Source organism: Sinocyclocheilus anshuiensis, unplaced genomic scaffold (assembly GCF_001515605.1).
Source record: "Sinocyclocheilus anshuiensis isolate Anshui unplaced genomic scaffold, SAMN03320099.WGS_v1.1 scaffold631, whole genome shotgun sequence".
In the NCBI taxonomy this organism is placed as follows: Eukaryota; Metazoa; Chordata; class Actinopteri; order Cypriniformes; family Cyprinidae; genus Sinocyclocheilus; species Sinocyclocheilus anshuiensis.
In genome coordinates, this window is record NW_015548268.1 from 1,206,038 (window position 1) to 1,219,347 (window position 13,310).

Below are 13,310 nucleotides of genomic sequence, written 5' to 3' on the forward strand. Positions count from 1 at the left end.
CACTGAAAGCACAACACCCTTTTTCCAAGCTGTGCCAACCTGTGCGATGCATTAGCATACTTAATGAGCCATTAATGAGGAACCAGCGGCAGGAGAACATGATTATTACCATCAGAGCAGCTAACAGCAGCATGACTGAATGAGAACATCATCAACAATACATGCATCAGAGATGAACAAAGCAGAAATACACCAGCATTTATCAGCCAGGTTAATATATTCATTGATTTAAATGATGATTTCATACCAGACAGCACTAGAGAGATCAACTCTAATCTCAAAAATGTTGATATTTTTTTGGGACTCAGATCGCTGCAGGTTTCTGAACTCTTTATAGTTGCACAAAATGTACTGCAGCTGCTGTGAACATCTTAAACGCCTCTGATCTCCTCCGATCCTTCATCTTGTTATGTATTAGTATTCATTTGGCCGCGGCTTCATTCATCATTGTTGGTGTTTTGCGTAAGCGAGATGGTATCGGCTCTCGGCCCCGGATCCGTGCACACATTCGGTTGTAAATGTAAATGAAGCGAGCTGTTTTGACCTCTTACGCACGGTTTCTCCACAGATGTCGCTCGTACGAGGACTGTTGTGGGACTCGCTGCTGCGTCCGAGCACTTTCCATCCAGAGACTCTGGTATTTCTGGTAAGAACTGCTTTTCTACATTTTTAGCTTGTGTTTTATTTTAATTAATTTCACAAATAATTACAAAGAAATGGCATGTAACATTGACTTAAACGTGAAATTCCGAAGTTGAAAAACCGAACTAGTATTGTCTTGTAAAACTGGCTCCAGTAATCTTTGGGTCAAAGATGAAAAGCAGTTAATTTACCCAAAACATCTTGTCAGGCATATTTAGAACCAGAAGGATCACAGTGCAGCACCAAAATATTAATTCAACGTCATTATAAATCTTTATTAATTCACTGTGCTTTAAACCACTAGTTTTACACATTTGTCAGCAAGACGTTTTTTAATCATTTAAAATATCATAAAATTAAAAAAAAAAAGTACAGGTCAGAATAAGTATATCGTTTCATTTTACTTAAATATATCTGATACTCTGAAATATTTCACCCATATTTTGACCTTTTATTTTCACTAAAGTTACTTGAAGCATTAAAGTAGTAACATTTAATATGCTTTCTATGTCTATAAATCACTTCTGTAAGTTTAATTTGATGCGGACGCTAAAACGGGACTTATTATTTAGCACTTCAGTAGAATAGTTCAGTTAATATGTGCCATATGTCATCTATCTGATCTAGGGCTGCACGATATATCGTTTCAGCATCGATATCGCGATATACGCATCTGCGATAGTCACACCGCAGGATGTGTGAGGTTTAGTATAGGCTACTGATCATTATATTTATACTGATTGTTTTCTTTGCTCGCACACAGACACGGTGTCTACACCGGACGCGACAGCTGTACAGAGATACCCATTTAAATACATTTAGTAGCAGAGCTACTGCACGTGATTTTAAGTGCTGGAAATCTGTTTATCCTTTGTTGAAACTTCCGCGTCGTCGCAGAGAGCGCGGGTCACGGTCACTTAGCAATGGCAGACGCCATGAAAGCGCAAGCTCCCGAGCGTTTTTGAAAGAAGGAGAAAGCGGAGCGGCTGGCGTTTTTAGGCGCGACATGTGAACGGCCCCAAAGTCTGTCTACACTGGACGCGACAAAGCGACTGTTGCCAATCATTTGAACTTTGTGTCAGAACGTCATAAAGAGAACAAGGCATCAGTTTACCATCGGGGATTTGTCGTGTCATGTCGTGCCGCGCCGCATCCAGTGTAGACAGCATCACTGATTATAATGGGTTCACTGTATTTTGTCGCGCCGCTTGCCTCCGGTGTAGACACGGTGAGAGCCACGCAGATGCACGTGAACACTGAACTCTGTTCACTTCTGCGTCTATTTGTGCCTGAAATACTGTGCTCTGCAAGTATCCTTGTAAACACAGATGCTTATGGCTTAGGTGAAGGGAAACAATTGAGAAAGAAAATGGATGTGTAACAGTAGCTTATATTGGTTCACAGCAGTTTAATGTTCCTGAGGCTTTCTGTGTTATGAATGTTAAATCAAACAAAACAAAGAAAAATCACTTTTGTAGCTTTAACACAGATTTATTAGATTTAATTTATACAGTGAAGACTATGCTGTTATTTTACATTTTATTATTCAATTTCTGTGTCTGAATACTGTTAGACTTACCTGAAAAATATAAAGCACTGCTTATTTCATTTGTATCTTTGTTCTGTTATATTTATCTATGCTTGTAATTTGTTTATTACCTATGCTGATTTAATCGTCTACAAAATCACCCCAATCATTATTTTTTTTTTCCAAATAAACTATTCAAGTCATGTGGTGATTTTGTTTTTTCATATAGCAGAAAAATAAAATATTGCAATGTGAGTTTTTTCCAATATCGTGCAGCCCTAATCTGATCATCACAGATGTGCTGTGTGTCTCGCAGGCTGCTGCTGATGATGGGTGTGCTGTTCTGCTGCGGCGCAGGCTTCTTCATTCGCCGGAGGATGTATCTGTCTGCGCTCAGCGAGGAGCCCGCATTCAACGTGTCCTTCACCAGACAACCGGTCAGCTCGCCAGGTGAGCACTCGCTCGCACTGAGATCTGGACACAGACATCACTGAAGCTGCAGGCCTGATCCAGAAATCCACAGGCACAGAAACTCCACTCAATATGGCAAAAAATCATTTGTTTCCAGAAGATTTGACTGATTCAAGATATCAATTTTGATTTATTAAAACGAAGTAGTCAGCTTAATGTAAATACAACATGATTCAAGTAACATTCTCCTTATTAAAAACTTACAAAACAATCTGGTTAAAGAAAGTTCTGTCCCGAGTGCAGCACACATGAAGAGATCAAATGACTTGTTAAATATGTTTGCAGAAAAGATGCATGAAATATGAAATGTTATACAAACTTGTCTTAATCATATATGTTCATAAATAATATAAAATAAGAAAAATTATAAATATTTCTTAGTAAAAATGTAGACACTTAGTTTTAGGGATCAACTCAAAAAGTCAAATCAAAATGTATGGAGTTTTACAGCACAAACGCATTCTGTGTGAACATCAGCGCTGGCAATATGTTCTTCATAGCGTGGAATAAATCATGGCAAAACATTAAACATTATAAAATAATAAATTCAGGGGGAAAAAACTCACTTTGCATCTTGTACTGAAATCCACTGAGTGTCCTACCTAGACTGGGATTGCATTTTCAGCGGATCTTGTGCCTTTATTTATAGAACGTTCAAGGAAAGAGAGATGCAACTGTATCGGGACATACTCCTGTCCTCACTGAACCACTGCTTCAGATAGCATCGCAGCTCATTTTACTGCCATAATGTGACATCTTAATAATAAATCAATAAAGTAGTGTGGCACTTCATTATGTCCAATAGGAAAGGGTTGCATTGTGGAAAGTGGGTGTTAGATTCTAGAGTTTGCGATCGATTTCTCTCTTGAAACAGCAGGCAGACGCTTGTTAAACTTGAGCAGGAGAAATAGAAAGTCATTTCTGAGGAGAAGCAACTTCTTACATTACAGATGAAAGACTACATTTCTTTCTTTCTTTAAACGTGAACTGATCAATCATACACAATAAGAGCAGGAACTTCTTCTATTAAGGAAGTGAATAAGGTAGATATTGACTTCGTAGGCTAGACAGCGACGTTAAGCAACAACCTTCCTTGAAAATACTATTTTTATACACATTACTGTTCAGAAGCTTGGGGTTGATAAGACGTTTCTTCTGCTCCCTAAAGCTGCATTTATTTGATCCGAAAAACAGTAAAAACAGTGAAATATCATTACAATGTAAAACAGCTGTTTTCTATGTGAATCTCTGTTAAACTGTAATGTATTTCTGTGATGCGCAGCTGTATTTTCAGCATCATTACTCCAGTCTTCAGTGTCACATGATCTTCAGAAATCATTCTAATATGCTGATTTGCTGCTCAACAAACATTTCTGATTATTATCAATGTTGAAAACAGTCGTGCTGCACAATATTTCTGTGGAAACTGAGATACATTTTATTTTTCAAGATTCACAGATGAACAGAAAGTTCAGAAGAACAGCATTTATTTGAGATAGAAATCTTTTGTAGCATTATAAATGTCTTTTGATCACTTTAATGCACACTTGATGAATAAAAGTATTAAATTCTTAAAAAGAAAAAAGAAAAAAAACTCACTGACCCAACTTTTGAATGGTAATGTAAGTTAGAAAGCTGACTGTGGTGTATTTTGAGCCTCTGTGAGTGTTTTTGAGTCATTAAGTCTAATTGCTGCACATGTGGAGTGTTGGAGACGAGACTCTGGTGAGCTCAGGTTGCTGTTTTGGGAAACGGTGACAGGACACAGCTCTTACTGATTATGATTGTGCTGCTGCTATAAAACATCTCACAGTTTAGCTGGCTTGGAAACACAGAGCGAATTCTTCCTCACTATTAGGCTCGGTAACGGGCAGTTATTATTATTCGGCTCTCGCTCGGAGCCAAGGTTGGCACTTCACCACAGACTTGATTTATTTCCCATCTCTCAGAAGCTTGGGGTTGATAAGACGTTTCTTCTGCTCACTAAAGCTGCATTTATTTGATCCGAAAAACAGTGAAATATCATTACAATGTAAAACAGCTGTTTTCTCTGTGAATCTGTTAAACTGTAATGTATTTCTGTGATGCGCAGCTGTATTTTCAGCATCATTACTCCAGTCTTCAGTGTCACATGATCTTCAGAAATCATTCTAATATGCTGATTTGCTGCTCAACAAACATTTCTGATTATTATCAATGTTGAAAACAGTCGTGCTGCACAATATTTCTGTGGAAACTGAGATACATTTTATTTTTCAAGATTCACAGATGAACAGAAAGTTCAGAAGAACAGCATTTATTTGAGATAGAAATCTTTTGTAGCATTATAAATGTCTTTTGATCACTTTAATGCACACTTGATGAATAAAAGTATTAAATTCTTAAAAAGAAAAAAGAAAAAAAACTCACTGACCCAACTTTTGAATGGTAATGTAAGTTAGAAAGCTGACTGTGGTGTATTTTGAGCCTCTGTGAGTGTTTTTGAGTCATTAAGTCTAATTGCTGCACATGTGGAGTGTTGGAGACGAGACTCTGGTGAGCTCAGGTTGCTGTTTTGGGAAACGGTGACAGGACACAGCTCTTACTGATTATGATTGTGCTGCTGCTATAAAACATCTCACAGTTTAGCTGGCTTGGAAACACAGAGCGAATTCTTCCTCACTATTAGGCTCGGTAACGGGCAGTTATTATTATTCGGCTCTCGCTCGGAGCCAAGGTTGGCACTTCACCACAGACTTGATTTATTTCCCATCTCTGTGCCAAACCAGCAGAAAACTGCTAAATGAGCCATTCTGGTGTTTGAGCAGATCTGTCGCCAACAGCGCTCTGCTCTTCTCAATAGACGGAGTAAACACTGTTTCCGGAAACCTATTATGTAATCTGGTGCATTATTAGCTGCTCGATGTTTCCATGCGTTCGATGCATTCGTCACACTCCATCATATCAAGTGTTGCTTCGGTTGGCAGCAAAATAAGGCTGTAATGTGGATCTTTAAAGGAATATTCAGGGTTGTGCTGCGTCTGTGCATGTTATCAGATAATCATTTCAGCTCATCCCTCAGTTTGCTAAACCAGCTTACAGTAATGCACGGAGGAGACCAACGCCACGGGGTCAAAAGCAGAAATACCAGACTCATATTTGGTACTTGAGCTGTGATGTTGCGTGGATTTGGTCTGGTTTTTGTCAGCTCAGTGTAAATGGCGCTTTAATGTCATATCACATGTTCTGGTCTCTTCCTTGCATGGAGAACAAGTGAAAGTAACCAGGCTTTAGCTGGTTAATACTAGAGTTGAAAGCTTTGATAATAGAGTGCTGATAAATGATTCTGCCACACTAGTTTCATGCATTAATATCATGGTCATAATTTAAAAACAATGGAATAGTTGCAAAATTCAACATTTATTTGCATTGATGCACACTTTCCTGCTAGGCTTTTATTATAAATGTATAATTCACATTCACGTTTGCATGAAGAACGAGTCGAAATGATAAGACGGCATGCAGCAGATGTCAAATAATGTACATACAGCTGAGATCAGTTTTCATAAAAACACAACCCTGCAGCTTATTGAAGGCAAAGAGTAGCACCGATTACATATAAAGATAAAAACATTGCTGTGTACAACTGGCAATATTCATAGTGAAACTATTTTTCCAACCACTAAAACGTGAAAAATAGGTCACGTTAGTTTGGCTCTTAAGACTGAGGGAAAATGAAGCGACTCGTTATAGTTGCTGCTCGAGTGGAAAATTGAATTGAGAATCTGAATAAGACTGCAATTCCCTGGTTTTTATTTCTTAAAGAGTTTTGTTTAGAGGACAAATTAACATGAAAAAGGAAAAGCTCTCTCTCATTTATCTTACAGTAGATAGGGAAGCTGAAAAACAAAGTGCTTGACCTGTGCTCTATTTTAAGAAGAAAACAAAACCTAACTGGCATCAATAAGAGACTGAATCAAAGTGCCCAGAACGGCTAGAGATCTCGTTTCCTGCAGTTCATCTGAATGATAGCGCCGTAAAGCTGAAAAAAGGTCCCTGTAAATCTGATATTAATAAACAGCGTTATTACCTGGTTAAACACTGATGTCAGATCTGCTGGTCTCTCCTCTGTTCTACACTCCCTTCAGCTCATCCATATCAGACCAGCACAATAATAAGATCTTAAAGCATATAATAACAACTCGACTGTGAAAATAAAACACACATGCTGCGTCACAGGAGTAAAAAAAAAAAATCTACAATAAAAATAGGGTACTTGTAATATTTCATATTACTGTATTTTTGATCAAATAAATGCAGCCTTGGTGGAAAAAAAAGACTCTTCAGAAAATATTAAATATATAAAAAAAAGCTTACCAACCCCAAACTTTTGAATGATAGTGTATATTAAAGAAATTTAAAATATATTTATATTTAATTTAGCAGATGCTTTTAAAGGGTTAGTTCACCCAAAAATGAAAATTAGCCCATAAATTACTCACCCTCAAGTCATCCTAGGTGTATATGACTTTCTTCTTTCAGATGAATCCAGTTGGAGTTATATTAAAAATTGTCTTTGATGTTTCAAGCTGTTTAATGGCACTCAGCGGGTGTTGCATGCATCAGTCCAAAAGAAGTTAAATAAAAAGTGCCCATCCATAAAAAAAAGTGTCTCACACGGCTCCGGGGGGTGAACAAAGGCCTTCTGTAGCGAATTGATGCGTTTTTGTCAGAAAAATATCCATATTCAGAACATAATAATCACTTTAATCTAGCTTGCGCTCACTGTTGTACACAGAAGCAGCTCCGGGCGGGTCACGGAAGGAGTCAGCTTTGTGCATGCGCCGCTCAGAAGTGACGCACGCGGAAACGCAGCGGAGAGATCAAAACAAAACAACGGTCACTAATTAGAAGTACAAAACGAGGATTTGTAAAGAAGAATGTCGGAGGATTTCGATATAAGCCAAGAGGAGACTGGTTTTCCTTTAATTTTTAATATAACTCCAACTGGATTCATCTGAAAGAAGAAAGTCATATACACCTAGGATGACTTGAGGGTGAGTAATTTATGGGCTAATTTTCATTTTTGGGTGAACTAACCCTTTAACCAAAGCAACTTACAGATGAGGAACCTCGCAAGCAATTTGTCAGAGCCAACAATATTCACCGTATACATGCCAGGCTTTAGTAAACAAGCTAAAGCAGAGCTAACTCGTGCTAAAACATCTACAGCTATAACTGAAACAGAAATGAATAAAACTACATACACATGTAAAAAATACTAAAACTTACAAAAACAACTAAATTACTGAAACTTTAACATTAAAACAAAAACTAAATATAAAAATAACAACTATAATAGTATCATTAACACTGAAATAGCGCTGGGTGGAAGCTCATTCCGTACAGGAGCAGGGAGAGTCCAAGTTTTGGGGGAAAAAAGTGACTATTAAAAAACAAACTATAAAAAACACACAGGGGTGGGTGTGAGTGAGTGTGTGTGTTTTAATAAATGTATTAAAATACATAAAAATATATATAATCTGTGTATTAAATTTATTAAAATATAAAAATATAGAATGTTTTATGTAAATTATACATTGTTTTTGTAATTTATCAGATTATAAATTATACTTTTCCACTTTGATTGGTTTAAATGCTGCTGTGGTGTAGAAAAAAAATATTAGAATTTTTTTTAAAAGTGTCTCACAGTAGGATGGCAGCTTTGCCAAGTCGCATCATATTTTACCTTTGCAGTTTAAATAAACCATGCATGTCATATATTTCAAACAGGGCATCTTTCTTTATTAATATTTATTATGAATGTCTTAAATAACAAACTTTAACAACATAAGGGCAGATCCCTTTAGCGCAGCTGATGACGCTTTGAAAGGGAGTGAGCGAGGATATATAATTTCACTTGATTCAGTTCCTCCATCCTCGAGTCTTTTCCTTGCGTCCTTCCCTCGCATCCTGAAGGGGTGGAGCTAAGACGCGAGGAAAGGAAGCGAGGATGCACAAATAAGAATTGAGAAGCACCCATGATTTCATTCAATCTTTCTCCAACAGTCTCCCAGCAACCGGGCATGCAAGGCTACGGTGACCCCTGCGGCGTCATGACGACGACCCTGACTCCTGCCTACCCAGGTCAGCCGACTCCAGCACACATGCTGAGCTCGTACCCTCCACCGCCCTCCTACTGCAGCCACCCGCCTCCCTCCTACGAGCAGGTCTTCAAGAACGCCGAGAAGAAGAGCCACAGCCAATCCTCACAATGAGACACCACCGTCTCCAGGAACTTTCCTTTTTATTTGCTTGTTTTCAGGACGCCTCTTTCTTGCCTGTTCCCAGTCTGTTGTTTTATCGTTTGACAGGCGAAGAGAACAAGTGTCCTGATGGGATGCGGGATTTCAAACGGACTTCTCTACCTGACAGAGCTTTGAAGAAACTGTCAGGACATGAAGCACAGAAGATACTGAGAGTTTCCCCTTTCTTTAAAAAGCGGCTCGACGGGCTGAAATGGACCTCGACAAGGTGGAAGCAACCCATTGACTTTCTGGAGAACAGGGTGAGATGCTGTAGAAAACACATGACATCCATCCAGTCGCTCGTCCATCAGAATCCTAACAGACAGCGATTCTGATCTCAGATCATGCGTTTTATCATATTGCAGCCAGTGAATATCATGCAATATTGATGAGCCTCCCAAACACCACTGAATCAAAATTAAAAAGGTAATTGTGACTTTTATCTCGCAATTCTGACTTTTTTCTGACTTCAAGAAACTCGCAATTGTAAGAAAACAATATTTCAATTGTCTTTTTTTTCTCAGAACTGAACTTTTTAACGTGAAAGTTTATCGAACGATTCTTAGAAAAAAATTCTGAATTGCGAGAAAGAAATAATGTTAGAAAAGGTCATCGTGACTTTATCTCGCCAAACTTTTTCTCGCAATTGACAGTTTGCATCTAAGAAAAAAGTCAGAATTGTGAGATGTAAACTCAACAATTGCGAGAAAAAAGTCAATTGTCAGAAAAGTCAGAATTGTGAGGTTATATCTCGCAATTCTGACTTTAACACGCAATTGCAAGTTATAAGGAAACTCGCAATTGTAAGAAAATAATTTTTTCTCAGAATTGGACTTTATAACTCACAATTGCAAGTTTATATCTAACAATTCTGAGGAAAAAAAGTCAGAATTGCGAGAAAGAAATAATAAAAAGGTAATCGTGACTTAAATCTCATAATTCTAAATTTTTCTCGCAATCGTGAGCTTACATCTTGTATTTCTGACTTCACAATTGCAAGTTTATATGCCTCAATTCTGTCTTAACTCAGTTTATACCACAAAATTCAAAGAAAAAGTCATAATCGCGAGTCAGAACTGTGAGATAAAAAAGTTGCAATTACATTTTTATTCAGTGGTGGAAACGGCTTCCATACAAACAGGAAATTGTCCTTTTGTTCCAATCCCAGTGTTTGAATGGGTCAGGAAACTCTTCTATGGGTATTCATTTGAAATAGATGATGATCTCTCATGGAGTGAGTCTATTGAAGCCATGTTCACCATTCACAGCCAGCGATAGGGAGATTTATTCACATCTTTTCCTCTTCATTACACCCATAGAGCCCTGTTTTTGTGGATGGGTCGGAAAACTGCAAAAGCTCGTTTTGGGTTAAATGTCTCGTTTCGTTGGAGTTCACTCCCGATAACGGCCCTCTGTGCAAATGAATTATTGGACTACAATTACCATTAAAATATGTGCAGATGAACAAGAAGGATTCACCCCCGATGAGTAATACAGTGTTATTTGGAGGGAGTGATTCTAATTAGTTTCAGGCCTCTTCGTTAGCATGGAAAAGGATTAAATGTGAAGCAAACAGCTGCATTTGCAATGCCATCACTGGTTAAACTTTTTGCTTGCTAAATCATTGTTTTACACTAAGAATGCAGCAAATTATCGTCACATTTAAACCATGAATTAAATTAAATGAAAAATAAGAAATTATAATTTGCATCAAATTGAGCATATTTTTAGGACCATTAATGAACCTTTTTTTTTTGGATGACAATCATTAATTTGGATGAATGCAGATTAATTAAGCACTGTAAGAATAATTTGGGCAAATGTGCTTAATTAGCATTTAAAATAAAAAATAAAAAAATGTTTTTGAGGTGAAATATGACCTAGACATGTTCTTCATAACATTCATCAACATATAATTTGTTTTTTTAGGGATGCACGATATATCGGCCACCATATCGGTATTGGCCGATAAATGTACATTTTTCTGTTAACGTTATTGAACCGATAAGAGAATTTGGCCGATATCTTAGAGCCGATAAATAATGCATTATTTCCTTCAGAGACGCTTCAGATGCGCACTGTTCCCCATGGTCTTTAATTGCTTGAAATATTATTGGAATCACTTTGAAAAGGAAAATACTGTGAACTGCAACATGTGCAGAGCAAGTCTGTAATATTATAATGAGATCATTAGCTACTGTAAAATAATGCTATGGAATCTTTTTCGCCCGTGTTTTAGCGCGTTGTTACGGGAAGAGCGCATCCACAACGGAGCTACACCTTCATGAATAGCACAGTTAAGTTTGCTTGTGCATTTACAGCCTTTTGTGCAATTGTACGTTGTAATATTGTGTTTATTTTATGCATATAAATCTGATTTATCTCATATAGAATGCGTTTGGTTAAGCTAATAAGAGTGTTAATAGAGCGCTTCAGTTTGCCGGTGATCAGCTTTAGCTTTTAATGGTGAGACTTTTTTGGTAATCAGGCTCTCAAAAATGATATAAAAATTTGGATTTAGATTTATCAGCCAACATATCGGTTATCAGCTTTCATATTTAAAGAATTATCGGTTATCGGCCAAAATTTTCATATCGGTGCATCCCTACATTTTTTAAAACAATGGTTAAGTCTATCAAATTAGACTGATTTGGAGAACATTTCTAGAAACCTAGAAAGGAAATTTCAATGTGGTCCTGATGTTTTTATTTAAGCGTGCATAATATTAATTCAACGTGATTTGTTTGGTGCAGATTGTGGAAAAAAAAACTGACTTTAAAGTTACGTATTTTGCATATTTGAGTCTTGATTAATATACGGAATGCTGGCTGGTTTCTATTCTTGATGTCGTGACTGAACAGAATGTAGCTTTGGGATCAGGACTGAACGCTCCACAGACTGGGTATTAATGTACATTAATTACATAATTTACACATTTATCCCAGCAGTCCCCATTATAAACTTATTATTAACTTGAACATTAGCCAGCATCAATAGGTTCGGGTATATTTCAAGTACATTAAAAAAAAAGTGTTTTGTTGTAGTGCTTACATTGTTCATGGTTTCTTTTTCATCTGCTTGAAGTTGAACTATGCAAAGACAGACTGAGTCCATTTGCTGATGTTAGAGTTTGTTTAACTTAAGATCAGATGGTGTTTTGTTTTATTTTCATGAACTCGTGGTTGCAGAGATGTTCAAATTACAGCGTCACTGACACACCAGCAACCAGTGAACTGCTCTTGATGTCAGAAAACCATCCACTTCAATAATAAAGTTCCCTCTGTTTGAGACTTTTGCTACACCTCCGACAGGTGTTCACCACATTGCTCATCTCTTTTCTCTGTGTTTGTTGTTTGTTCAGGTATTGGACAGCTCTCTCTCTGTAAGTGTTTACTTGCACAGTCCCGGCATTTTACTGGAACAAGCCTCCAGAATTAGCATTACATCAAATGCATTCAACTGTTTAGGTTAATTAAGACAGCTTTTCTGGGTTGCTAAAATCCAAACTCAAGTGTTGGATAACCAGGTTCTCCAGCAGATGATTCGTCTAGGGAGCTTTTTTTAGAAAGTACACGTCGCACACAATCATTTTGTGTTGAAATGTAATCACAATATGCTAATATATTCAAAAAGGGAAATTATTTGATGATTTAAAAAGGGAGAAAACGACCACAACTGACAAGCTATACTGTGTAGAATATACATTACCGTTCAAAAGTTTGGGGTTAGTAAGATTTTTTCTTGAAGTCTCTACTGCTCAACAAAGGCTGCATTTATTTGATCAAAAATACAGTAAAAACTAATATTATTGTATTATTTCACAATATTAAATAACTGTATTGTAATACATTTTAAAATGTAATTTATTCCTGTGATGACTGCCATTATTATCAATGTTGAAAACAGTTGTGCTGCTTTATCTTTTTGTGAAACGGTGATACATTGTTTAACAAGATAAAAAGAGCATGAACAGAATTTATTTGAAATCTTTTGCAACATTGTGAATGTCTTTAGTGCATCCTTGCTGCATTGAAGTATTATTCAAAAAAAATAATAATAATAATAGTAATAAAAAAATTAAAAATAAACTTACTGACCCCAAACTTTTGAATGGTAATCATTCTGTCGACTCAACCAGAGGTCTCCGGCTCAATTTTTTTTAATTTTGTTAATATATATCTTTTTTTTCTGGTAAAAGAAATACATAAGCAAAGAAGAAAGCCAAAACATTAAATGTCATGGATGAATATTTACTGAGTGATGCACTATTTTGTAGAGGGGGGTCAAAATGTCAATTTTCACCTGAGATTCAGAGCCAGATTACAGGGGTGTAAAAATGACTTCAGAAAGATTCCAGTGACATTAGAATCTCAATACGGCTC

The 13,310-nt window shown here is 36.9% G+C and overlaps 1 protein-coding gene across 1 annotated transcript; it reads left to right on the top strand.

Moving 5' to 3' along the window:
* The first annotated feature begins 524 nt into the window (after window positions 1–524).
* On the top strand, window positions 525–10,613 carry LOC107655681 (vesicular, overexpressed in cancer, prosurvival protein 1-like). The gene is made up of 4 exons (XM_016443250.1): window positions 525–646; window positions 2,487–2,620; window positions 8,690–9,354; window positions 10,043–10,613. Exons 1-3 carry the CDS (start codon window positions 525–527, stop codon window positions 8,896–8,898), a joined length of 465 nt encoding a protein of 154 aa, XP_016298736.1. The 3' UTR covers window positions 8,899–9,354; window positions 10,043–10,613.
* The last annotated feature ends 2,697 nt before the right edge of the window (window positions 10,614–13,310 follow it).

What these genes read in the sequence shown, in the direction of transcription:
- LOC107655681 (XM_016443250.1), top strand. Translation starts at nt 525, where the DNA reads ATGAAGCGAGCTGTTTTGACCTCTTACGCACGGTTTCTCCACAGATGT. An exon ending in CAGAGACTCTGGTATTTCTG is followed by an intron (nt 647 to 2,486) that starts GTAAGAACTGCT and finishes TGTGTCTCGCAG; the next exon opens with GCTGCTGCTGATGATGGGTG. An exon ending in ACAACCGGTCAGCTCGCCAG is followed by an intron (nt 2,621 to 8,689) that starts GTGAGCACTCGC and finishes TTTCTCCAACAG; the next exon opens with TCTCCCAGCAACCGGGCATG.